At 29.6% G+C, this 27,547-nt stretch overlaps 7 protein-coding genes and 2 long non-coding RNA genes across 10 annotated transcripts; all 9 read right to left on the bottom strand.

The window, feature by feature from the left end:
* Positions 1-28: 28 nt before the first annotated feature.
* LOC128385823 (uncharacterized) lies at positions 29-15,505 on the bottom strand. The gene is made up of 6 exons (XM_053344751.1): positions 15,170-15,505; positions 15,047-15,103; positions 14,884-14,984; positions 14,531-14,819; positions 14,251-14,459; positions 29-231 (listed from the first exon to the last, which is right to left on the bottom strand). The coding sequence occupies exons 1-6, from the start codon at positions 15,255-15,257 to the stop codon at positions 190-192; spliced, it is 786 nt and encodes a 261-aa protein (XP_053200726.1). The 5' UTR covers positions 15,258-15,505; the 3' UTR covers positions 29-189.
* On the bottom strand, positions 2,618-3,587 carry LOC128385825 (uncharacterized). The gene is made up of 5 exons (XM_053344753.1): positions 3,416-3,587; positions 3,281-3,349; positions 3,120-3,220; positions 2,762-3,053; positions 2,618-2,695 (listed from the first exon to the last, which is right to left on the bottom strand). Exons 1-5 carry the CDS (start codon positions 3,501-3,503, stop codon positions 2,655-2,657), a joined length of 591 nt encoding a protein of 196 aa, XP_053200728.1. The 5' UTR covers positions 3,504-3,587; the 3' UTR covers positions 2,618-2,654.
* LOC128385824 (uncharacterized) lies at positions 6,671-7,595 on the bottom strand. The gene is made up of 4 exons (XM_053344752.1): positions 7,535-7,595; positions 7,367-7,467; positions 7,003-7,300; positions 6,671-6,933 (listed from the first exon to the last, which is right to left on the bottom strand). The coding sequence occupies exons 2-4, from the start codon at positions 7,424-7,426 to the stop codon at positions 6,683-6,685; spliced, it is 609 nt and encodes a 202-aa protein (XP_053200727.1). The 5' UTR covers positions 7,427-7,467; positions 7,535-7,595; the 3' UTR covers positions 6,671-6,682.
* LOC128385826 (uncharacterized) lies at positions 9,329-9,830 on the bottom strand. The gene is made up of 3 exons (XR_008324828.1): positions 9,581-9,830; positions 9,458-9,514; positions 9,329-9,395 (listed from the first exon to the last, which is right to left on the bottom strand). It is a non-coding gene; the product is annotated as an uncharacterized LOC128385826 (long non-coding RNA).
* A 301-nt stretch (positions 15,506-15,806) lies between the features above and the next one.
* LOC128385831 (uncharacterized) lies at positions 15,807-17,207 on the bottom strand. The gene is made up of 5 exons (XM_053344759.1): positions 17,028-17,207; positions 16,750-16,958; positions 16,645-16,677; positions 16,577-16,585; positions 15,807-15,824 (listed from the first exon to the last, which is right to left on the bottom strand). The coding sequence occupies exons 1-5, from the start codon at positions 17,182-17,184 to the stop codon at positions 15,807-15,809; spliced, it is 426 nt and encodes a 141-aa protein (XP_053200734.1). The 5' UTR covers positions 17,185-17,207.
* A 1,611-nt stretch (positions 17,208-18,818) lies between these two features.
* LOC128385830 (uncharacterized) lies at positions 18,819-19,584 on the bottom strand. The gene is made up of 3 exons (XM_053344758.1): positions 19,356-19,584; positions 19,069-19,286; positions 18,819-19,010 (listed from the first exon to the last, which is right to left on the bottom strand). The coding sequence occupies exons 1-3, from the start codon at positions 19,423-19,425 to the stop codon at positions 18,819-18,821; spliced, it is 480 nt and encodes a 159-aa protein (XP_053200733.1). The 5' UTR covers positions 19,426-19,584.
* Positions 19,568-20,187, bottom strand: LOC128385829 (uncharacterized). Its single transcript, XM_053344757.1, has 4 exons — positions 20,009-20,187; positions 19,873-19,941; positions 19,709-19,803; positions 19,568-19,642 (listed from the first exon to the last, which is right to left on the bottom strand). Exons 1-4 carry the CDS (start codon positions 20,094-20,096, stop codon positions 19,568-19,570), a joined length of 327 nt encoding a protein of 108 aa, XP_053200732.1. The 5' UTR covers positions 20,097-20,187.
* A 2,304-nt stretch (positions 20,188-22,491) lies between these two features.
* On the bottom strand, positions 22,492-24,176 carry LOC128385821 (uncharacterized). 2 transcript variants are annotated; one of them, XM_053344748.1, is made up of 5 exons: positions 23,839-24,176; positions 23,718-23,774; positions 23,555-23,655; positions 23,123-23,488; positions 22,492-23,062 (listed from the first exon to the last, which is right to left on the bottom strand). In XM_053344748.1, the coding sequence occupies exons 1-5, from the start codon at positions 23,924-23,926 to the stop codon at positions 22,682-22,684; spliced, it is 993 nt and encodes a 330-aa protein (XP_053200723.1). In that variant the 5' UTR covers positions 23,927-24,176; the 3' UTR covers positions 22,492-22,681. The 2 variants fall into 2 exon arrangements, with proteins under 2 accessions (XP_053200723.1, XP_053200725.1); XM_053344750.1 differs by lacking the exon at positions 23,718-23,774.
* A 2,628-nt stretch (positions 24,177-26,804) lies between these two features.
* LOC128385822 (uncharacterized) lies at positions 26,805-27,298 on the bottom strand. The gene is made up of 3 exons (XR_008324827.1): positions 27,229-27,298; positions 27,056-27,159; positions 26,805-26,986 (listed from the first exon to the last, which is right to left on the bottom strand). It is a non-coding gene; the product is annotated as an uncharacterized LOC128385822 (long non-coding RNA).
* Between the last annotated feature and the right edge of the window lie 249 nt (positions 27,299-27,547).

Below are 27,547 nucleotides of genomic sequence, written 5' to 3'. Positions count from 1 at the left end.
CATCACTCAATGATTGACTTACATCTTCAATCACCAAATCTCTCAGATTGTAATTCTTTATAGATACATCTACATAAAGATCCTTTGCCCAACAAGTGAAGAAAGCGCTTTCCAAAGATGGACAAAAATCCATGAAATGAAATCCGGTGAATTGTTCAACAAAATCGTATGTCCCAAGTTCAAGAATCTTTAACAAAGACAAAGTCGGTCCATTGTAAAAAACACCGTCCGCTATAATAAAAATCGTAAAAAGATATTAATCATATGAAACAATCAAAAGATTAATTGAAGTTTAATCTCACCTGCACAGAGTTCTAAGTGGAGTCGCTTCAAATTGAAAATATTCAATGAATGAAGGAAGTTCATACATATCAAAAAAGTAGCAGCAAACTTGTTTCAACTGATCAGGTCGAAAAACTTTTTTATAATCGAAATTAAACTCTGAAGCGAACATTTCGATATTTGATAAGTCATAACGGTTTTCTTTGAAATCAAAATGTCCAATAAATCCCTTTATTTGAGGATTATTTTTGACAATTTCTGGTAAATTTAAAGATGAATTGTAACCATAGGTCGCAGTATCTATAATCTAACGTCAAATTAAAAACAATTAGAAAGTAAAATAGTTTTTATTCATAAAATTCATTAATTACCTTAATATTCGAAACAATTCAAATAAATTGTAATCATTCCAATTCGTATTATGATTAATCCACAAACTGTTTTCATCAATATAATCAACTTTATTTTCGACTAAAAAAAATGGAAACAAGTATTAATAAAATAATTAACCCATCGATTAGAAATTATCTTACTACAATATTTTACTCGATTAAATCTTAGCCTAATTAAATCGGACCATCTCGAACAAACTTAAGAATCAAGGGAAGTAAATAAGTTTTAAAATTTCATCATCTAAACGGAATCTCAACCTTTAGAAAATTGAATCAAATCTATTGTCCATTGACATTTTCGAAAATCTTCCAAAGACAATTATCTGGTAAATCGGTAAAAGACATAATTATGATTCCACTAATTAATAATTCAAAAACGTGTAGAAATGTTTAAGTCTAAAAAGCCAGAAATGGGATCAAATCTTAATGAATTGAGTCCGATGTTAATTCAGTTAAAAGCAAATTTCAAGATCGAAATCACAAGAACTGTTACCATGAGATGTTTTCACCGGAGAAAAACAGAACTTTCTGAAATGATAATTATTTAGGCCCAAAGACTTTTTGAGATTTCTGGTCGAATAGGATGTTCCACTATTGTGAGCACTAATTTGAAATTAAATTCACTCGGCAAACAGCTGATTAATTACTAAGAATATGCTTTTTAAATGAAACAACGTTTGAGCGTTTTTCCTCGTCATTTCGACGTTTTCATGTGCTTTTATTGCCACAAACAATAATATGTAGCTATATCAGTAGAACGGGTTACTGATCTTAATTATGACCACAGGAAATATAATAATCAGTACAATTGAAAATTACTACAGTGCAAGACAAAAGTTTAGGAATTGAGTAAAATCTGGTCTATTAAAATACTTGATTTAACCATCTTGGAGACTGAAAATCAATAGAAATTGAATTTTAGAAATTTCAAATTTAAACATAACCTTGATGTAACCTTTGGATAATCGGATCAACTCTTCGAATCCATTGAAATGATCCAATATCATATAGAGACACTCGTTTGGTAGCTAATTGACATAATTGAAACTCTCAATTTTCAATTTCAATTGTTATTGGATATTAAATTGTGATAAATAATCAACAATTATTGTGTCATTTTAATTGTGATTTAACCTGATCAATTTGAAACATCAAATCAAAAAATAAATAAATAAATCTTATCAATTGTTTCCAATCAATTTAATTGCGATAATCAAAGTATTAATGTAGTGAACCTTATGATATATTTGTCCTTGCGATTGATTCAAATCGGTAGATTTATTCATCAATGAGATCTGGAAGAGAACTAAATATTTTGTAAAACAATGTTTCATGAAATCGAATCCATAACAAATTGGTTCGTCAGTCTCCACCAATTTAGGCCATTCGGTGGGTTCATTTTGACAATCGTAATATATTACAATTGATCGGTTCTCTTTGACACAATATTTGGACAGAAAATCAGATGATTTGTGTGTCACATTCTCACATCCTCTCAAGTCCAATATCTTCAACTTTGGTAATAATTTTATCAAATCTTCTGCATTATTATCATCAAGCTCATCAATATATCTAATTGCTAAATGTTGTAAATTAGGAAATTTAGACAACAGTTTTTTAAATAGTGGCCACGAAAAACTAACAGAACGAATCTAAAGAAAAAGAAATAAAATAAAATCTTATAGACATTTATCACTAAATAATTGACTTACATTATCAATCAGAACCACAAAACGAAAACCAGACTGAATCGAAAGAATAAAAGAAAAAGATCAACAAAAATCTTAAAAACATTTAACACTCGATGATTGACTTACATCTTCGATAACCAAATCTCTCAAATTGTAATTCTTTATCGATTCATCTACATAAAATCTCTCGCCCGAAAATTGAAGAAAGCGCTTTCCAGGATGGACAAAATCTGTGAAATGGAATCCGTGAATTGGTCAACTAAAATGCTTGTATGAAGTTCAAGAATCTTTAACCAAGACAGATTTGGTCCATTGTAAAAACGCCGTCCGCTATAAAGATCGCAAAAATATTAAACATTTGAAACAATCGAAAGATTAACTCAAGTTGAATCTCACCTTTATAGAGTCGCAAGTGGAGTCGTTTCAAATTTTGAAAATATCCAATGAATGAATGAAGATTATTCATATCAAAATCGTGGCAGCAAACTTGTTTCAACTGATCAGGTCGAAAAGCTTGCTTATAATTCAAGTCAAGAGACTGTGTAGAGATCATTTCGATATTTGACAAGTCATAACTGTTTCTTTGGAAATCCGAATATCCAATAAATCCCTTTATTTGTGGATTATTTTTGACAATTTCTGACAAATTTAAAGCTGAATGATAATCAAAGGCCGCAGAATATATAATCTAACGTGGAATTAAAAAACAATTAGAAAGAAACATAAATTTGATTTAAAAAAATTCATTTATTACCTTAAGGTTAGGAAACAATTTGAATAAATTGCAATAATTCCAATTCGTATCAGAATTAATCCACAAACTTTTCGCATCGATATAATCAACCGCATCATCATCTATTAATAAAAAAATTGGAAATAAGTGTTAATAAATCGATCAATAAGAAATTAACTTACCATCCATCAAATGAAGATATTTTACTCGATTAAATCTCGGCCTAATTAAACCGGACCATCTCGAACAAACTTTAGAATCAAGGAAAAGTAAATACGCATTAGAATTTCATCATTTAAAAGGAATCTCAATCTTACCTTTAGACAATCGAATCAAATCTTTGGCCTCATCGATATTTTCAAAGATCTTCCAAAGACAATTATCAGGTAAATCGTTTAGTGACATTATTTAAATCACAATGCACTTATAATTCAATGAATTAAACTTGAAAAATGCGGAGATTTTATCATTGAAATTGAATAACATAAAATTTATGTCATAAATGATTAATCAGCAAAATTTCAAATTTTAAATTAGTTTCCCTCGTGAAGAACAGCTGATTAATTATTGAGACAAAGCGCTTTTTTCAAATGAATAGAAATCATATTATTTCATTGAGTAGAAATGGCTCAAACTTGTGATAATAAAAAGTTATGATAACAGCAATCGATCTTTACAATGCTCTGTAGATGATATTAAACGTTACGTCGAAAAAAGTACACAAATTAAAAGTAATTGCATCTTTTTTCCCTCAGGTGAGTTTTGATGTTTTCCACAGAAAAGAATTGGCATTGATTGTTGTTTATTCTTTAAAACTTTTTTCTTCGTCCCAAGTTTATCTTTTCATTGTTTTCCGAGATTCATTAGTAATTTTTTGTTTCGTTCTGTTTATTAATAGAAACGGGAAGAAGGTTGGTGCCATGTTATTACTACTAGTGGATATTTGGGATCTGATCAGGAATATAATGGGCTGAGCCTATTAGGCTCTTTCCAGTAATTTCGTTCATAAATGAGTGAAGTCACTCGAAAAACAGCTGATTAATTACTAAGAGCAAGCGTTTTTTGGATGAAACAAAATGAGTGTTTAACGCGTTTTTCTCTCGTTATTTTCAACGTTTTCATGTGTCATATGCTTTTGTTGTCATCAAAAACAATAAAAAAGTACCAATTGATAAGAAAGGAAACGCAGAAAATAATAATTAATTTGTGATTTACCAATTTATTGTAATTACCCTACTTAACAAAACTTAGTGAATAATCAAACTTATTTGGGCTTTTTGATTCATTCAAGTCAATTGATTTTTATTCATCAACGAGATCTGGAAGAAACATGTATTTTTTGTAGAAAAAATGTTTCATGAAATCAAATCCATAGCAAATTCGTTTGCGAGTATCCACCAATTTAGGCCATTCGGTGGGTTCGTTTTCACAATCGTAATATATTACAAATGATCGGTTCTCTTTGACACAATATTTGGACAGAAAATCAGCCGATTTGTGTGTCACTTTCTTACATCCTCTCAAGTCCAATATTTTCAACTTTGGTAATAGTTTCATCAATTTTTCTAAATCAAAATTACTAACATTAAGCTTAACAAAGTGTCTGATTGCTAGATGATGTAAATTAGGAAATTTAGACACCAGTTTTTTAAGTAGTGGCCACGAAAAACTACCAGAACGAATCTAAAGAAAAGAAATAAATGATAATCTTGAAACATTTATCACTCGATGATTAACTTACCCATTCGACATTTTCGATAACCAAATCTCTTAGATTGTAATTCTTTATCGATTCATTTACATAAATATTCTTTGCCCGGCAACCAATGACGCTTTCCAAGAGGACAAAATCCATGAAATGAAGTCCTATGAATTTTCCAACAAAATCTGTTGTACTAAGTTCAAGAATCTTTGAAGACGAATTCGGACCATTGTAAAAACTTTGTCCGCTATTATAAATCGTAAAAAGATATTAATCATAAGAAACAATCGAAAGATCAATTCAAGTTGTATCACACCTTTACAGAGTCGCAAGTGGAGTCGCTTCAAATTCGGAAAATAGCCAATGAATGAAGGAAGATCTTCCATATTAAAAAAGCGGCCGAAAACTTGTTTCAGTTGATCAGGTCGAAAAACGCTTTTAACATTGAAATAAAACTCTGAAGCGAGTATTTCGATATTTGACAAGTCATAAATGCTTCCGAGGAGATCCAAATATCCAATTAATCCCTTTATTTGTGGATTATTTTTGACAATTTCTGGTAAATCGAAGGATGAATGATAATCAAAGGCCGAAGAATCTATAATCTAACGTCGAATTAAAAAACAATTAGAAAGAAACATAAATTTGATTTAAAAAAAATTCATTAATTACCTTAATATTTGGAAACAATTTGAATAAATTGTAATAATTCCAATTCGTTTTAGGATTAATCCACAAACTGTTCGCATCAATATAATCAACCGCATCTATTTAAAATAAAATTGGAAACAAGTGTTAATAAAATCATAAAATCAATCAATTAGAAATTAACTTACCATCCATCAAATGAAGATATTTTACTCGATTAAATCTCGGCTTAATTAAATCGGACCATCTCGAACAAACTATAGGACGAAGGGAAAGTAAACAAGTTTTAAAATTTCATCATCTAAACGAAATCCTAATAATCTTACCTTTAGACAATCGAATCAAATCTTTGGCCTCATCGATATTTTCAAAGATCTTCCAAAGACAAATATCAGGTAAATCGTTTAATGACATAATTAAAAAATCAAAATTCACTTATAATTGATCTGTGGACTTAAGGAAATGCCTATAACTTAAATTGAATAACATAAATGATCAATCAGCAAGATTAGTTTCCTCGTGAAGAACAGCTGATTAATTATTGAGACAAAGCGCTTTTTCAAATGAATAGAAATCAGTATCGGATCTTAATTAGATTAGAGCAGAATTTTATAACCAATAGATTTACCTTCAAGCAGAATATAAGCTGCTCAATTAACAAAAATAATTAAGCAAAGCGATCTATTCGTCCATAAAACTTGCGATAAAAATGAACTTCGTATAATTGTCTAAATTTTAACAATCGATTCAATTTGTATTTTGTCTTTGGAAACTTTTATTTCAATTAATATTTTGCTGATGAATTGACCATCAATTTAATTAGAAATTTTATTTATCTTCATCAATCAAAACTGGAAGTGAGTCCCAAGTTTTATAAAAACAATGTTTCATGAAATCGAATCCATGGCAAATTGGTTCGCGAGTCTCCACCGATTCAGGCCATTCGGCGGGTTCATTGTTGCAACTGTAATAAATTACAACTGATCGATTCTCTTTGACATAATATTTGGACAGATAATCAGCCGATTTGCCGAATATATTAAATTTCCGGAAATCCAATAACTTCAACTTTGGTAATAATTTCATCAATTCTTCTAAATCAAAATTACTAACATCAAGCATCAAAACATCTGATCGCTAGATGATGTAAATTAGAAATTTAGACACCAGTTTTTAAGAGGCAGCCACGAAAACTACCAGAAGACATCTAAAGAAAAAGAAATCAAATAAAATGTTAGAAACATTTATCACTCGATGATTGACTTACATTATCGATAACCAAATCTCTTAGATTGTAATTCTTTATCGATTCATTTACATAAATATCCTTTGCCCAGAAGTAAGTGCGTATGAAAGCGCTTTCCAAAGATGTACAAAAATCCATGAAATGAAATCCGGTGAATTCCTTTTCAATAAAATCGGATGTACCAAGTTCAAGAATCTTTAACGCGGACAAATTCGGTCCATTGTAAAAAACTCCGTCCGCTATAATAGATCGTAAAACGATATTAATCATCTGAAACAATCGACAGATTAATTGAAGTTGAATCTCACCTGCACAGAGTTCTAAGTGGAGTCGCTTCAAATTTGGAAAATATTTAATGAATGAAGGAAGATCACTCATATCAATATAGAGGCCGTGAACTTGTTTCAACTGATCAGGTCGAAAAACTTTTTTATAATCGAAATTATTAATAATAATATCTGAAGCGAACATTTCGATATTTGCAAAGTCATAAACGTTGTTTTTGAAATCAAAATTACCAATCAATCCCTTTATTTGTGGATTATTTTTGACAATTTCTGGTAAATTGAAAGATCCATGATAATCAAAGACCACAGTATCTATAATCTGATGTCAAATTAAAAAACAATTAGAAAACAACATAAATTTGATTTAAAAAAATTCATTAATTACCTTAATGTTCGGAAACAATTGGAATAAATTGTAATAATTCCACTTCGTATCCTCATTCATTCACAAACTTTTCGCATCGATATAATCAACCGAATTACTAACTTTTAATAAAAAATTGAAAACAAGTGTTAATCAAATGATAAATCAATCAATTAGAAATTGTCTTACATTCGAACAAATGAAGATATTTTACTCGATTAAATCTCGGCCTAATTAGATCGGACCATCTTGAACAAACTTAGGAGTCGATGGAAAGTAAATAAGTTAAAATTTAAAATTTTATCATCTTAACTGAATCTCAATCTTACCTTTAGACAATTGAATCAAATCTACGGCCTTATGGACATTTTCGAAGATCTTCCAAAGACAATTATCAGGTAAATCGTTTAGTGACATAATTAAAAATCACAATTCACTTATGATTGATCTGTAAACTTAAGGAAATGCCGATAACTTTTCATTGAATAACATTAATGATTAATCAGCAAAATTAGTTTCCCTCGTGAAGAACAGCTGATTAATTATTGAGAGATTATTAAAGCGCTTTTTTCGAATGAACAGAAATCGAATATTGGATCTAATTAGATTAGAGCAGAATGTTTATAACCAATAGATTTACCTTCAAGAAGAATATAAGTTGCTCGCATTACAAGCTCGAATTAAGCAAAGCGATCTATTCGTACAGAAAATATTGAGATTAAAAATGAACTTTCGTCTTTCACCTCGAAACATGATAGATGCTCAATCGTATATTTTATTAATCAACTATAATTGTCTAGAGTTTAACCATCAATTTACGTGTAATTCTAATGATTATTTTGTTGATAGTGATTAGAATCTTGTTATTTGTCTTTACGATTGATAATTTATCATTTTCAATTGTGCTTTAATTATTGTTTGGATTTTGCCATTTACAAAGTTGGATATTGTATTGTGCTAACCAATCAACAATTTTTGTGTCATTTAAATTGTGATTAAATCTGATCAATTTATATCATAAAATCGAAAATAGATAAATAAATCTTATCAACTGTATCCAATCAATTTAATTGCGATTGCTTCAAATCAGTCATTTCATTCATCAATGAGATTTGGAAGAGAACTGAATTTTTTGTAGAAACAATGTTTCATGAAATCGAATCCATAGCAAATTGTTTCACGAGTATTTACCAATTTAGGCCATTCCGGTTCGTTTTCACAATCGTAATAAATTACGATTGATCGATTCTTTGACACAATATTTGGACAGAAAATCAGCTGATTGTGCGTCACTTTCTCAAATCTTCTCAAGTCCAATAACTTCAACTTTGGTAATAATTTTATCAATTCATCTAAATGAAATTTACTATCATCGAGCTTATCAAAATTTCTGATTGCTAGATGATGCAAGTTAGGAAATTTAGACACCAGTTTTTTAAGTAGTGGCCACAAAAAACTACCAGAATGAATCTAAAGAAAAAGAAATCAAATAAAATGTTAGAAACATTTATCACTCGATGATTGACTTACATTATCAATAACCAAATCTCTTAGATTGTAATTCTTTATCGATTCATTTACATAAATATCCTCTGCCCAACACTGGAAAGCGCTTTCCAAAGAGGACAAAAATCCATGAAATGAAATCCGGTGAATTGTTCAACAAAATAGCTTGTACCAAGTTCAAGAATCTTTAACGAAGACAAATTTGGTCCATTGTAAAAACTGCTTCATAATCGAACTCTGGCTGCAGATCATTTCGATATTTGTTAAGATATAATCGTCATCGATATAATCCCAAACTGCGATTAATCCCTTTATTCGTGGATTATTTCTGACAATATCTAACAAAGATGCAGTTTCAATAAAACCGCAATATCTATAATCTAACATCGAATTAAAAACAATTAGAAAGCCATAATTTTGATTTGATAAAATTCACTAAATACCTTAAGATTTGGAAACAATTCAAATAAATTGTAATCATTCCAATTCGTATTATGATTAATCCACAAACTGTTTTCATCAATATAATCAACTTTATTTTCGACTAAAAAAAATGGAAACAAGTATTAATAAAATAATTAACCCATCGATTAGAAATTATCTTACTACAATATTTTACTCGATTAAATCTTAGCCTAATTAAATCGGACCATCTCGAACAAACTTAAGAATCAAGGGAAAGTAAATAAGTTTTAAAATTTCATCATCTAAACGGAATCTCAACCTTACCTTTAGAAAATTGAATCAAATCTATGACCCCATTGACATTTTCGAAAATCTTCCAAAGACAATTATCTGGTAAATCGGTAAAAGACATAATTATGATTCCACTAATTAATAATTCAAAAACGTGTAGAAATGTTTAAGTCTAAAAAGCCAGAAATGGGATCAAATCTTAATGAATTGAGTCCGATGTTAATTCAGTTAAAGGCAAATTTCAAGATCGAAATCCACAAGAACTGTTACCACATGAGATGTTTTCACCGGAGAAAAACAGAACTTTCTGAAATGATAATTATTTAGGTAAAGACTTTTTAACCAGAGATTTCTGGTCGAATAGGATGTTCCACTATTGTGAGCACTAATTTGAAATTAAATTCACTCGGCAAACAGCTGATTAATTACTAAGAATATGCGCTTTTTAAATGAAACAACGTTTGAGCGTTTTTCCTCGTCATTTCGACGTTTTCATGTGCTTTTATTGCCACCAAACAATAATATGTAGCTATATCAGTAGAAGGTTACTGATCTTAATTATTGACCAAAGTAAATATAATAATCAGTACAATTGAAAATTACTACAGTTCAAGACAAAAGTTTAGGAATTGAGTAAAATCTGGTCTATTAAAATAATTGATTTAACCATCTTGAAGAGACTGAAAATCAATAGAAATTGAATTTTAAATTTCAAATTTGAACTTAATCGCTGTTACCTTTGGATAACCGGATCAACTCTTCGAATCCATCGAAATGATCCAATATCATATAGAGACACTCGTTTGGTAGTTTGTTAATTGACATAATTGAAACTCTCAATTTTTCAATTTCAATTGTTATTATGTTGGATTAATTAACTTTCAGCTTAATTAGAAATTTATTTATCTTCATCGAGCAAATCCGGGAGTAATTTAGGTTTTATAAAAACAATGTTTTATGAAATCGAAACCGTAGTTAATTAATTACTGAGTAGTGTCCAATTTAGACCATTCATTTGGTTCCTTTCACAAATTTTCTTCTAATCCATTGAAATGGTCCAAAATCATATAAAGACACTCGTTTGGTAGATTTTAATTTATATCTTGAAATCAATTTATTCTAAAGGTGGGAAGAGTTTCGATTCCTGTAAAGTTCAAGACTCATTCGAAAAGATGATGTTTGAATGATCTTCTATTACGATGGTGACACTGACACTCATTGTATTCTATTATCATTAATATCTAAAAGAATTATTTATCTTAAGAATGAATTGAAAAGAAGAAAAATGTTAAAATTTTTCCTCCATGAATCTATTGAATTTCATGGTAGCATTATTTTCACTTCCTTTTCCCCCTCATCATTTTTAGTGACGTTGTGTTTCAAATGCTCAAATGCGCCAACAATAATAGTAACTCTATCAGTTCGTATGATGAAATAAAGAATAATTTGAGTAATTTGCGATGATTTTAATTGCCAAGTAGATTTAAATATATAATGTATAAAAAGTAAAAATACAACTCAAGTGGAATATTACTGTAGTAAATAATCAACATCATGATTTGGGTGTATTTGATTGATTAAAGTCGATTGTTGAAGTGACTGAGTCATCAGCTTGAGCCGATATAGTATGAATACTAAGTATTAACGAAAATTTATCCGTTGTTCTTGTTTCACTTGGTCATCGGCTGAAAAGTTCTCATAAGATTTCAAGGATTGTGAGATTTTCATTCATCAATCAGATACGGAAGGGAGGAAAAATTCTTATAAAAACAATGCTTCATGAAATCGAATCCGTGCAATTGGTTCTCTGGGTATTCCTAATTTAGGCCGTTCAGTTCCTCTTCACAATCATAATAGATTTCAATGGATCGACGAGATTTGAGACAGAATTCGTTCAAATAATCAGCTGATTGTGAAGTTATTCTTTTGATCTTCTGAAGTCCAACAATTTTATTTCTGGTAAAATTTTCACATGACTATCGCCAATCTCTTTACTGTTTCTAATTGAAAGATGATGTAACTTCAGGAATTTGGACAAAACTCTTCATTAATGGCCAGGTAAAAAGAGCCTTTGGATAGAAATAATTAGAGAAAAAATTAATCGAATGCGAATTTTCATTCAGTGACTTACATTATAGATAACCAAATCTCTCAGATTGAAATTCTTCATCGATTCGTCTACATAAAGATCACTTCCATTATAATAGAAGAATAAACTTTCTAGAAATGGACAAGAATCAATAAGATGAAACCCAAACGAGTCAGGAAACTTTAGTTTTAATTCAGTATCTTCAAACCAACCAAATTTGGACCATCGTAATTTGTTTGTGTCTTTACAAAAAAAGATTAGAACATTTCAAACATTAATTCGATGTGACGTTACCATTGATGTCAAGCTGATTCGCTTCAAAAGTATTCGATAATTTGAGAAAGTCTTGACAAGCGTATTCGTCTAAAGCGAATCTATTTCAACTGATCAGGTCGGAAGATTCTTTTAATTGGAACTGAAAATCTGATGAAACCAATTCGATATTTTCAAATTAAATCTTTTCCCAAACGGCTCATAAAGTCCAATCAATCCTTTTATTTTTGAACTATTGTTGATCATTTTTGTCAAATTATAAGATCGAAGACTAAGACAGGCGAAAGGCGAAACCTCAATAATCTAACATTGAATTAAAAGATAATTAGTAACATCATTTTAATCTAAAAATTTATTGATTACCTTTAGATTCAGAAAAAATTCATCAAATTGTAATCACTTAAGGTCGTATCAGTTTATCCACAAACGACTCTTATCGATATAATCAACTTGTTCATCTCATAATTAAAAATAATAATTAAAATCATAAATCGTTCAATCAGAATTGTCTTACATTCCAACAAATGAAGTAAGACAATATTCCTTTAAACAAATTTGTTTCAACTGACTTGGTCGAAAGACTTTTAATTCGAATTTGAAATCTGATGAAATCATTTCGATATTTTCCAAGTTATACTTGTTCTCAACAGGTTCATAAGTCCAATCAATCCTTTGATTTTGGATGTTCGTTTATCAATCTTCTAAAAGTATACGATTCAAGAGAAACAAAAATGCAACGGAACTTCAACAATCTATATAAAAAATGAATCGATAGAATTAGAAACTAAGTATTTTTCTGGTGGAAAAACGCAATTTATCAATTACCTTCAGATTCGGAAATAAATCACTTAAATTGTGACTTTTCAAAGTTTCTGTAGTGTTTTTCCAAAGTTTGTTATGCTCAATGTAGTCCTGAGCTCTTTTGTATCCTGAAATTAGAAACAATCAAATTAAGAGTCAGTCAGAATCAAGAATCAATCAGGTGGGAGTTTACTTACTATCCATCAATTGAAGATATTTAACTTTGCTTAACTTCAGTGAAACGACCAGGAACCATCTTGGAGAGACTAGAAAATCAAGAGAAATTAAATTTAGGAAATTTAAAATTTAAACTTAATCTCGATGTTACCTTTGGACAATCGGATCAACTCTTCGAATCCATTGAAATGGTCCAAAATCATATAGAGACACTCGTTTGGTAGTTTGTTAATTGACATAATTCACTTGAAAATTTCAATTTAAAGAGACAAGCAAAATTTTAAATTTAATTGTTTCCCTCTAAAAACCAGCTGATAGTTTCTTGTGCTTTATGCCTCCGTTGACAGGAAAGGGTAACTTTAATGGCGCTCATCTTGATTATGATTAATGTTGATTTTTAAAGATTTTAATGGAAGATGAGGAATATTCAAAATTGAGAATATAAATCTGTAGAATATAAATAATTTCGAGTTATTATCTTTGTTAGTTAATGTAAAAAGAATTAATAGAAGTGGGAAAAAATCAACCATAATTAGTCAGTTGATATAAATCATAATCAAGTCTAAATCTATTTTCTAATTGTCATTATAATTGGTTGTGTTTTCATTCATACACATTAAAACAGTATTAAGATACCAATTAGAACCTTTAAGCAATCAGCATACAAAAAGGATAATTGTCATTATCAATTGTACATGTATCAGTGTATTTAATTATTGGTTGGATATTAAATTGTGTTAATCAATCAACAATTATTTTGGCATTTTAATTGTGATTAAACCTGATCAATTTAAATCGTCAAATCAAAAAATAAATAAATAAATCTTACCAATTGTTTCCAATCAATTTAATTGCGATAATCAAAGTATTAATGTAGTGAACCTTATGATATATTTGTCCTTGCGATTGATTCAAATCGGTAGATTTATTCATCAATGAGATCTGGAAGAGACCTGAATCTTTTGTAAAAAAAAATGTTTCATGAAATCGAATCCATAGCAAATTGACTCGCTTGCTTTCACCAATTTAGGCCATTCGTTAGGTTCGTTTTCACAATCGTAATAAATTACGATTGATCGATTCTTTTTGACACAATATTTGGACAGAAAATCAGCTGATTGATGCGTCACTCTCTTACATCCTCTCAAGTCCAATATCTTCAACTTCGTTAATAATTTTATCAATTCTTCTAAATCAAAATTGTTAACATCAAGCTCAGCAAAATTTCTGATCGCTAGATGATGTAAGTTGGGAAATTTAGACAACAGTTTTTTAAGTAGAGGCCACGAAAGACTAACTTGAAACTAAAGAAAAAAAGTTAGCGATAATCTTATGAACATTCATCACTCAATGATTGACTTACATCTTCAATCACCAAATCTCTCAGATTGTAATTCTTTATAGATACATCTACATAAAGATCCTTTGCCCAACAAGTGAAGAAAGCGCTTTCCAAAGATGGACAAAAATCCATGAAATGAAATCCGGTGAATTGTTCAACAAAATCGTATGTCCCAAGTTCAAGAATCTTTAACAAAGACAAAGTCGGTCCATTGTAAAAAACACCGTCCGCTATAATAAAAATCGTAAAAAGATATTAATCATATGAAACAATCAAAAGATTAATTGAAGTTTAATCTCACCTGCACAGAGTTCTAAGTGGAGTCGCTTCAAATTCTGAAAATATTCAATGAATGAAGGAAGTTCATACATATCAAAAAAGTAGCAGCAAACTTGTTTCAACTGATCAGGTCGAAAAACTTTTTTATAATCGAAATTAAACTCTGAAGCGAACATTTCGATATTTGATAAGTCATAACGGTTTTCTTTGAAATCAAAATGTCCAATAAATCCCTTTATTTGAGGATTATTTTTGACAATTTCTGGTAAATTTAAAGATGAATTGTAACCATAGGTCGCAGTATCTATAATCTAACGTCAAATTAAAAACAATTAGAAAGTAAAATAGTTTTTATTCATAAAATTCATTAATTACCTTAATATTCGGAAACAATTCAAATAAATTGTAATCATTCCAATTCGTATTATGATTAATCCACAAACTGTTTTCATCAATATAATCAACTTTATTTTCGACTAAAAAAAATGGAAACAAGTATTAATAAAATAATTAACCCATCGATTAGAAATTATCTTACTACAATATTTTACTCGATTAAATCTTAGCCTAATTAAATCGGACCATCTCGAACAAACTTAAGAATCAAGGGAAAGTAAATAAGTTTTAAAATTTCATCATCTAAACGGAATCTCAACCTTACCTTTAGAAAATTGAATCAAATCTATTGTCCCATTGACATTTTCGAAAATCTTCCAAAGACAATTATCTGGTAAATCGGTAAAAGACATAATTATGATTCCACTAATTAATAATTCAAAAACGTGTAGAAATGTTTAAGTCTAAAAAGCCAGAAATGGGATCAAATCTTAATGAATTGAGTCCGATGTTAATTCAGTTAAAAGCAAATTTCAAGATCGAAATCCACAAGAACTGTTACCACATGAGATGTTTTCACCGGAGAAAAAACAGAACTTTCTGAAATGATAATTATTTAGGCCCAAAGACTTTTTAACCAGAGATTTCTGGTCGAATAGGATGTTCCACTATTGTGAGCACTAATTTGAAATTAAATTCACTCGGCAAACAGCTGATTAATTACTAAGAATATGCGCTTTTTTTAAATGAAACAACGTTTGAGCGTTTTTCCCTCGTCATTTCGACGTTTTCATGTGCTTTTGTTGCCACCAAACAATAATATGTAGCTATATCAGTAGAACGGGTTACTGATCTTAATTATTGACCACAGGAAATATAATAATCAGTACAATTGAAAATTACTACAGTGCAAGACAAAAGTTTAGGAATTGAGTAAAATCTGGTCTATTAAAATACTTGATTTAACCATCTTGGAGAGACTGAAAAATCAATAGAAATTGAATTTTAGAAATTTCAAATTTAAACATAACCTTGATGTAACCTTTGGATAATCGGATCAACTCTTCGAATCCATTGAAATGATCCAATATCATATAGAGACACTCGTTTGGTAGCTTGTTAATTGACATAATTGAAACTCTCAATTTTTCAATTTCAATTGTTATTGGATATTAAATTGTGATAAATAATCAACAATTATTGTGTCATTTTAATTGTGATTTAACCTGATCAATTTGAAACATCAAATCAAAAAATAAATAAATAAATCTTATCAATTGTTTCCAATCAATTTAATTGCGATAATCAAAGTATTAATGTAGTGAACCTTATGATATATTTGTCCTTGCGATTGATTCAAATCGGTAGATTTATTCATCAATGAGATCTGGAAGAGAACTAAATATTTTGTAGAAACAATGTTTCATGAAATCGAATCCATAACAAATTGGTTCGTCAGTCTCCACCAATTTAGGCCATTCGGTGGGTTCATTTTGACAATCGTAATATATTACAATTGATCGGTTCTCTTTGACACAATATTTGGACAGAAAATCAGATGATTTGTGTGTCACATTCTCACATCCTCTCAAGTCCAATATCTTCAACTTTGGTAATAATTTTATCAAATCTTCTGCATTATTATCATCAAGCTCATCAATATATCTAATTGCTAAATGTTGTAAATTAGGAAATTTAGACAACAGTTTTTAAATAGTATACGAAAACTAACAGAACGAATCTAAAGAAAAGAAATAAAATAAAATCTTATAGACATTTATCACTAAATAATTGACTTACATTATCAATCAGAACCACAAAACGAAAACCAGACTGAATCGAAAGAATAAAAGAAAAAGATCAACAAAAATCTTAAAAACATTTAACACTCGATGATTGACTTACATCTTCGATAACCAAATCTCTCAAATTGTAATTCTTTATCGATTCATCTACATAAAAATCTCTCGCCCGAAAATTGAAGAAAGCGCTTTCCAAGGATGGACAAAAATCTGTGAAATGGAATCCGGTGAATTGGTCAACTAAAATGCTTGTATGAAGTTCAAGAATCTTTAACCAAGACAGATTTGGTCCATTGTAAAAAACGCCGTCCGCTATAAAAGATCGCAAAAAAATATTAAACATTTGAAACAATCGAAAGATTAACTCAAGTTGAATCTCACCTTTATAGAGTCGCAAGTGGAGTCGTTTCAAATTTGGAAAATATCCAATGAATGAATGAAGATTATTCATATCAAAATCGTGGCAGCAAACTTGTTTCAACTGATCAGGTCGAAAAGCTTGCTTATAATTCAAGTCAAGAGACTGTGTAGAGATCATTTCGATATTTGACAAGTCATAACTGTTTCTTTGGAAATCCAATATCCAATAAATCCTTTTTTTGGATTATTTTGACAATTTCTGACAAATTTAAAGCTGAATGATAATCAAAGGCCGCAGAATATATAATCTAACGTGGAATTAAAAAACAATTAGAAAGAAACATAAATTTGATTTAAAAAAATTCATTTATTACCTTAAGGTTAGGAAACAATTTGAATAAATTGCAATAATTCCAATTCGTATCAGAATTAATCCACAAACTTTTCGCATCGATATAATCAACCGCATCATCATCTATTAATAAAAAAATTGGAAATAAGTGTTAATAAATCGATCAATAAGAAATTAACTTACCATCCATCAAATGAAGATATTTTACTGATTAAATCTCACCAATTAAACCGGACCATCTCGAACAAACTTTAGAATCAAGGAAAAGTAAATACGCATTAGAATTTCATCATTTAAAAGGAATCTCAATCTTACCTTTAGACAATCGAATCAAATCTTTGGCCTCATCGATATTTTCAAAGATCTTCCAAAGACAATTATCAGGTAAATCGTTTAGTGACATTATTTAAATCACAATGCACTTATAATTCAATGAATTAAACTTGAAAAATGCGGAGATTTTATCATTGAAATTGAATAACATAAAATTTATGTCATAAATGATTAATCAGCAAAATTTCAAATTTTAAATTAGTTTCCTCGTGAAGAACAGCTGATTAATTATTGAGACAAAGCTTTTTCAAATGAATAGAAATCATATTATTTCATTGAGTAGAAATGGCTCAAACTTGTGATAATAAAAAGTTATGATAACAGCAATCGATCTTTACAATGCTCTGTAGATGATATTAAACGTTACGTCGAAAAAGTACACAAATTAAAAGTAATTGCATCTTTTTCCCTCAGGTGAGTTTTGATGTTTTCACAAGAATTGGCATTGATTGTTGTTTATTCTTTAAAACTTTTTCTTCGTCCCAAGTTTATCTTTTCATTGTTTTCCGAGATTCATTAGTAATTTTTGTTTCGTTCTGTTTATTAATAGAAACGGAAGAAGGTTGGTGCCATTATTACTACTAGTGGATATTTGGGATCTGATCAGAATATAATGGGCTGAGCCTATTAGGCTCTTTCCAGTAATTTCGTTCATAAATGAGTGAAGTCACTCGAAAACAGCTGATTAATTACTAAGAGCAAGCGTTTTTTGGATGAAACAAAATGAGTGTTTAACGCGTTTTTCTCTCGTTATTTTCAACGTTTTCATGTGTCATATGCTTTTGTTGTCATCAAAAACAATAAAAAAGTACCAATTGATAAGAAAGGAAACGCAGAAAATAATAATTAATTTGTGATTTACCAATTTATTGTAATTACCCTACTTAACAAAACTTAGTGAATAATCAAACTTATTTGGGCTTTTTGATTCATTCAAGTCAATTGATTTTATTCATCAACGAGATCTGAAGAAACATGTATTTTGTAGAAAAATGTTTCATGAAATCAAATCCATAGCAAATTCGTTTGCGAGTATCCACCAATTTAGGCCATTCGTGGGTTCGTTTTCACAATCGTAATATATTACAAATGATCGGTTCTCTTTGACACAATATTTGGACAGAAAATCAGCTGATTTGTGTCACTTTACATCCTCTCAAGTCCAATATTTTCAACTTTGGTAATAGTTTCATCAATTTTTCTAAATCAAAATTACTAACATTAAGCTTAACAAAGTGTCTGATTGCTAGATGATGTAAATTAGGAAATTTAGACACCAGTTTTTTAAGTAGTGGCCACGAAAAACTACCAGAACGAATCTAAAGAAAAGAAATAAATGATAATCTTGAAACATTTATCACTCGATGATTAACTTACCCATTCGACATTTTCGATAACCAAATCTCTTAGATTGTAATTCTTTATCGATTCATTTACATAAATATTCTTTGCCCGGCAACCAATGAAAGCGCTTTCCAAAGAGGGACAAAAATCCATGAAATGAAGTCCTATGAATTTTCCAACAAAATCTGTTGTACTAAGTTCAAGAATCTTTAACGAAGACGAATTCGGACCATTGTAAAAAACTTTGTCCGCTATTATAAATCGTAAAAAGATATTAATCATAAGAAACAATCGAAAGATCAATTCAAGTTGTATCACACCTTTACAGAGTCGCAAGTGGAGTCGCTTCAAATTCGGAAAATAGCCAATGAATGAAGGAAGATCTTCCATATTAAAAAAGCGGCCGAAAACTTGTTTCAGTTGATCAGGTCGAAAAACGCTTTTAACATTGAAATAAAACTCTGAAGCGAGTATTTCGATATTTGACAAGTCATAAATGCTTCCGAGGAGATCCAAATATCCAATTAATCCTTTATTTGTGGATTATTTTGACAATTTCTGGTAAATCGAAGGATGAATGATAATCAAAGGCCGAAGAATCTATAATCTAACGTCGAATTAAAAACAATTAGAAAGAAACATAAATTTGATTTAAAAAAAATTCATTAATTACCTTAATATTTGGAAACAATTTGAATAAATTGTAATAATTCCAATTCGTTTTAGGATTAATCCACAAACTGTTCGCATCAATATAATCAACCGCATCTATTTAAAATAAAATTGGAAACAAGTGTTAATAAAATCATAAAATCAATCAATTAGAAATTAACTTACCATCCATCAAATGAAGATATTTTACTCGATTAAATCTCGGCTTAATTAAATCGGACCATCTCGAACAAACTATAGGACGAAGGGAAAGTAAACAAGTTTTAAAATTTCATCATCTAAACGAAACTAATAATCTTACCTTTAGACAATCGAATCAAATCTTTGGCCTCATCGATATTTTCAAAGATCTTCCAAAGACAAATATCAGGTAAATCGTTTAATGACATAATTAAAAAATCAAAATTCACTTATAATTGATCTGTGGACTTAAGGAAATGCCTATAACTTAAATTGAATAACATAAATGATCAATCAGCAAGATTAGTTTCCCTCGTGAAGAACAGCTGATTAATTATTGAGACAAAGCGCTTTTTTCAAATGAATAGAAATCGAGTATCGGATCTTAATTAGATTAGAGCAGAATTTTTATAACCAATAGATTTACCTTCAAGCAGAATATAAGCTGCTCGAATTAACAAAAAATAATTAAGCAAAGCGATCTATTCGTCCATAAAACTTGCGATAAAAAATGAACTTCGTATAATTGTCTAGAATTTTAACAATCGATTCGAATTTGTATTTTGTCTTTGGAAACTTGTTATTTCAATTAATATTTTTGCTGATGAATTGACCATCAATTTAATTAGAAATTTTATTTATCTTCATCAATCAAAACTGGAAGTGAGTCCCAAGTTTTATAAAAACAATGTTTCATGAAATCGAATCCATGGCAAATTGGTTCGCGAGTCTCCACCGATTCAGGCCATTCGGCGGGTTCATTGTTGCAACTGTAATAAATTACAACTGATCGATTCTCTTTGACATAATATTTGGACAGATAATCAGCCGATTTGCCGAATATATTAAATTTCCGGAAATCCAATAACTTCAACTTTGGTAATAATTTCATCAATTCTTCTAAATCAAAATTACTAACATCAAGCTTATCAAAACATCTGATCGCTAGATGATGTAAATTAGGAAATTTAGACACCAGTTTTTTAAGAGGCAGCCACGAAAAACTACCAGAAGACATCTAAAGAAAAAGAAATCAAATAAAATGTTAGAAACATTTATCACTCGATGATTGACTTACATTATCGATAACCAAATCTCTTAGATTGTAATTTTTATCGATTCATTTACATAAATATCCTTTGCCCAGAAGTAAGTGTATGAAAGCGCTTTCCAAAGATGTACAAAATCCATGAAATGAAATCCGTGAATTCCTTTTCAATAAAATCGGATGTACCAAGTTCAAGAATCTTTAACGCGGACAAATTCGGTCCATTGTAAAAACCCGTCCGCTATAATAGATCGTAAAACGATATTAATCATCTGAAACAATCGACAGATTAATTGAAGTTGAATCTCACCTGCACAGAGTTCTAAGTGAGTCGCTTCAAATTTGGAAAATATTTAATGAATGAAGGAAGATCACCATATCAATATAGAGGCCGTGAACTTGTTTCAACTGATCAGGTCGAAAAACTTTTTTATAATCGAAATTATTAATAATAATATCTGAAGCGAACATTTCGATATTTGCAAAGTCATAAACGTTGTTTTTGAAATCAAAATTACCAATCAATCCCTTTATTTGTGGATTATTTTTGACAATTTCTGGTAAATTGAAAGATCCATGATAATCAAAGACCACAGTATCTATAATCTGATGTCAAATTAAAAAACAATTAGAAAACAACATAAATTTGATTTAAAAAAATTCATTAATTACCTTAATGTTCGGAAACAATTGGAATAAATTGTAATAATTCCACTTCGTATCCTCATTCATTCACAAACTTTTCGCATCGATATAATCAACCGAATTACTAACTTTTAATAAAAAATTGAAAACAAGTGTTAATCAAATGATAAATCAATCAATTAGAAATTGTCTTACATTCGAACAAATGAAGATATTTTACTCGATTAAATCTCACCTAATTAGATCGGACCATCTTGAACAAACTTAGGAGTCGATGGAAAGTAAATAAGTTAAAATTTAAAATTTTATCATCTTAACTGAATCTCAATCTTACCTTTAGACAATTGAATCAAATCTACGGCCTTATGGACATTTTCGAAGATCTTCCAAAGACAATTATCAGGTAAATCGTTTAGTGACATAATTAAAATCACAATTCACTTATGATTGATCTGTAAACTTAAGAAATGCCGATAACTTTTCATTGAATAACATTAATGATTAATCAGCAAAATTAGTTTCCCTCGTGAAGAACAGCTGATTAATTATTGAGAGATTATTAAAGCGCTTTTTTCGAATGAACAGAAATCGAATATTGGATCTAATTAGATTAGAGCAGAATGTTTATAACCAATAGATTTACCTTCAAGAAGAATATAAGTTGCTCGCATTACCCGAAGCTCGAATTAAGCAAAGCGATCTATTCGTACAGAAAATATTGAGATTAAAAATGAACTTTCGTCTTTCACCTCGAAACATGATAGATGCTCAATCGTATATTTTATTAATCAACTATAATTGTCTAGAGTTTAACCATCAATTTACGTGTAATTCTAATGATTATTTTGTTGATAGTGATTAGAATCTTGTTATTTGTCTTTACGATTGATAATTTATCATTTTCAATTGTGCTTTAATTATTGTTTGGATTTTGCCATTTACAAAGTTGGATATTGTATTGTGCTAACCAATCAACAATTTTTGTGTCATTTAAATTGTGATTAAATCTGATCAATTTATATCATAAAATCGAAAATAGATAAATAAATCTTATCAACTGTATCCAATCAATTTAATTGCGATTGCTTCAAATCAGTCATTTCATTCATCAATGAGATTTGGAAGAGAACTGAATTTTTTGTAGAAACAATGTTTCATGAAATCGAATCCATAGCAAATTGTTTCACGAGTATTTACCAATTTAGGCCATTCGGCGGGTTCGTTTTCACAATCGTAATAAATTACGATTGATCGATTCTTTTTGACACAATATTTGGACAGAAAATCAGCTGATTTATGCGTCACTTTCTCAAATCTTCTCAAGTCCAATAACTTCAACTTTGGTAATAATTTTATCAATTCATCTAAATGAAATTTACTATCATCGAGCTTATCAAAATTTCTGATTGCTAGATGATGCAAGTTAGGAAATTTAGACACCAGTTTTTTAAGTAGTGGCCACAAAAAACTACCAGAATGAATCTAAAGAAAAAGAAATCAAATAAAATGTTAGAAACATTTATCACTCGATGATTGACTTACATTATCAATAACCAAATCTCTTAGATTGTAATTCTTTATCGATTCATTTACATAAATATCCTCTGCCCAACACTGGAAGAAAGCGCTTTCCAAAGAGGGACAAAAATCCATGAAATGAAATCCGGTGAATTGTTCAACAAAATAGCTTGTACCAAGTTCAAGAATCTTTAACGAAGACAAATTTGGTCCATTGTAAAAAACTGCTTCATAATCGAACTCACAAGCTGCAGCGATCATTTCGATATTTGTTAAGATATAATCGTCATCGATATAATCCCAAACTGCGATTAATCCCTTTATTCGTGGATTATTTCTGACAATATCTAACAAAGATGCAGTTTCCAATAAAACCGCAATATCTATAATCTAACATCGAATTAAAAAACAATTAGAAAGCCACATAATTTTGATTTGATAAAATTCACTAAATACCTTAAGATTTGGAAACAATTCAAATAAATTGTAATCATTCCAATTCGTATTATGATTAATCCACAAACTGTTTTCATCAATATAATCAACTTTATTTTCGACTAAAAAAAATGGAAACAAGTATTAATAAAATAATTAACCCATCGATTAGAAATTATCTTACTACAATATTTTACTCGATTAAATCTTAGCCTAATTAAATCGGACCATCTCGAACAAACTTAAGAATCAAGGAAAAGTAAATAAGTTTTAATTTCATCATCTAAACGGAATCTCAACCTTACCTTTAGAAAATTGAATCAAATCTATGACCCCATTGACATTTTCGAAAATCTTCCAAAGACAATTATCTGGTAAATCGGTAAAAGACATAATTATGATTCCACTAATTAATAATTCAAAAACGTGTAGAAATGTTTAAGTCTAAAAAGCCAGAAATGGGATCAAATCTTAATGAATTGAGTCCGATGTTAATTCAGTTAAAGGCAAATTTCAAGATCGAAATCCACAAGAACTGTTACCACATGAGATGTTTTCACCGGAGAAAAAACAGAACTTTCTGAAATGATAATTATTTAGGCCCAAAGACTTTTTAACCAGAGATTTCTGGTCGAATAGGATGTTCCACTATTGTGAGCACTAATTTGAAATTAAATTCACTCGGCAAACAGCTGATTAATTACTAAGAATATGCGCTTTTTTTAAATGAAACAACGTTTGAGCGTTTTTCCCTCGTCATTTCGACGTTTTCATGTGCTTTTGTTGCCACCAAACAATAATATGTAGCTATATCAGTAGAACGGGTTACTGATCTTAATTATTGACCAAAGTAAATATAATAATCAGTACAATTGAAAATTACTACAGTTCAAGACAAAAGTTTAGGAATTGAGTAAAATCTGGTCTATTAAAATAATTGATTTAACCATCTTGAAGAGACTGAAAAATCAATAGAAATTGAATTTTAGAAATTTCAAATTTGAACTTAATCTCGCTGTTACCTTTGGATAACCGGATCAACTCTTCGAATCCATCGAAATGATCCAATATCATATAGAGACACTCGTTTGGTAGTTTGTTAATTGACATAATTGAAACTCTCAATTTTTCAATTTCAATTGTTATTATGTTGGATTAATTAACTTTCAGCTTAATTAGAAATTTATTTATCTTCATCGAGCAAATCCGGGAGTAATTTAGGTTTTATAAAAACAATGTTTTATGAAATCGAAACCGTAGTTAATTAATTACTGAGTAGTGTCCAATTTAGACCATTCATTTGGTTCCTTTCACAAATTTTCTTCTAATCCATTGAAATGGTCCAAAATCATATAAAGACACTCGTTTGGTAGATTTTTAATTTATATAATTCACTTGAAATCAATTTATTCTAAAGGTGGGAAGAGTTTCGATTCCTGTAAAGTTCAAGACTCATTCGAAAAGATGATGTTTGAATGATCTTCTATTACGATGGTGACACTGACACTCATTGTATTCTATTATCATTAATATCTAAAAGAATTATTTATCTTAAGAATGAATTGAAAAGAAGAAAAATGTTAAAATTTTTCCTCCATGAATCTATTGAATTTCATGGTAGCATTATTTTCACTTCCTTTTCCCCCTCATCATTTTTAGTGACGTTGTGTTTCAAATGCTCAAATGCGCCAAACAATAATAGTAACTCTATCAGTTCGTATGATGAAATAAAGAAAATAATTTGAGTAATTTGCGATGATTTTAATTGCCAAGTAGATTTAAATATGTATAATGTATGTAAAAAAGTAAAAAATACAACTCAAGTGGGAATATTACTGTAGTAAATAATCAACATCATGATTTGGGTGGTATTTTGATTGATTAAAGTCAGTCGATTGTTGAAGTGACTGAGTCATCAGCTTGAGCCGATATAGTATGAATACTAAGTATTAACGAAAATTTATCCGTTGTTCTTGTTTCACTTGGTCACATCGGCTGAAAAGTTCTCGCAAGATTTCAAGGATTGTGAGATTTTCATTCATCAATCAGATACGGAAGGAGGAAAATTTTATAAAACAATGCTTCATGAAATCGAATAAGCAATTGGTCTCTGGGTATTCCTAATTTAGGCCGTTCAGTTGGTTCCTCTTCACAATCATAATAGATTTCAATGGATCGACGAGATTTGAGACAGAATTCGTTCAAATAATCAGCTGATTGTGAAGTTATTCTTTTGATCTTCTGAAGTCCAACAATTTTATTTCTGGTAAAATTTTCACATGACTATCGCCAATCTCTTTACTGTTTCTAATTGAAAGATGATGTAACTTCAGGAATTTGGACAAAACTCTTCGCATTAATGGCCAGGTAAAAAAAGAGCCTTTGGATAGAAATAATTAGAGAAAAAAATTAATCGAATGCGAATTTTTCATTCAGTGACTTACATTATAGATAACCAAATCTCTCAGATTGAAATTCTTCATCGATTCGTCTACATAAAGATCACTTCCATTATAATAGAAGAATAAACTTTCTAGAAATGGACAAGAATCAATAAGATGAAACCCAAACGAGTCAGGAAACTTTAGTTTTAATTCGAGTATCTTCAAACCAACCAAATTTGGACCATCGTAATTTGTTTGTGTGTCTTTACAAAAAAAGAGATTAGAACATTTCAAACATTAATTCGATGTGAACGTACCATTACGAAGTGTCAAGCTGATTCGCTTCAAAAGTATTCGATAATTTGAGAAAGTCTTGACAAGCGTATTCGTCTAAAGCGAATCTATTTCAACTGATCAGGTCGGAAGATTCTTTTAAATTGGAACTGAAAATCTGATGAAACCAATTCGATATTTTCCAAGTTAAATCTTTTCCCAAACGGCTCATAAAGTCCAATCAACCCTTTTATTTTGAACTATTGTTGATCATTTTTGTCAAATTATAAGATCGAAGACTAAGACAGGCGAAAGGCGAAACCTCAATAATCTAACATTGAATTAAAAGATAATTAGTAACATCATTTTAATCTAAAAAATTTATTGATTACCTTTAGATTCAGAAAAAAATTCATCAAATTGTAATCACTTAAGGTCGTATCATAGTTTATCCACAAACGACTCTTATCGATATAATCAACTTGTTCATCTCATAATTAAAAAAATAATAATTAAAATCATAAATCGTTCAATCAGAAATTGTCTTACATTCCAACAAATGAAGTAAGAGCAATATTCCTTTGAAGCAAATTTGTTTCAACTGACTTGGTCGAAAGACTTTTTTGAATTCGAATTTGAAATCTGATGAAATCATTTCGATATTTTCCAAGTTATACTTGTTCTCAACAGGTTCATAAAGTCCAATCAATCCTTTGATTTTTGGATGTTCGTTTATCAACCTTCTAAAAGTATATGATTCAAGAGAAACAAAAAAATGCAACGGAACTTCCACAATCTATATAAAAAAATGCAATCGATAGAAACTAAGTATTTTTCTGGTGGAAAAACGCAAATTATCAATTACCTTCAGATTCGGAAATAAATCACTTAAATTGTGACTTTTCAAAGTTTCTGTAGTGTTTTTCCAAAGTTTGTTATGCTCAATGTAGTCCTGAGCTCTTTTGTATCCTGAAATTAGAAACAATCAAATTAAGAGTCAGTCAGAATCAAGAATCAATCAGGTGGGAGTTTACTTACTATCCATCAATTGAAGATATTTAACTTTGCTTAACTTCAGCGAAACGACCAGGAACCATCTTGGAGAGACTGAAAAATCAATAGAAATTAAATTTAAACTTAATCTCGATCTTAGATTGTTGAATTAATTGTTTAATCAATTAAATTAAACCATTTTCCTAAAAAGCCTCGAATTGTAAGCCGAAAAAAGTCAGCTAAGTCAGAAAAGTTGAGCTTACGGACATATCTTGAACGTTACTTACTTACCTTCATGAAGAATATAAGTTGCTCGAAATATTCACATCATGAGTTTTTGCAATGATCAATTCGTACAGAAAAT

The sequence above is a fragment of the Panonychus citri genome, unplaced genomic scaffold (genome assembly GCF_014898815.1).
Source record: "Panonychus citri isolate SS breed McGregor unplaced genomic scaffold, ASM1489881v1 Contig00051, whole genome shotgun sequence".
Lineage (NCBI taxonomy): Eukaryota > Metazoa > Arthropoda > Arachnida > Trombidiformes > Tetranychidae > Panonychus > Panonychus citri.
The sequence above is the reverse complement of the archived record's forward strand: the minus strand, read 5'-3'. Positions and strand labels throughout refer to the sequence as shown.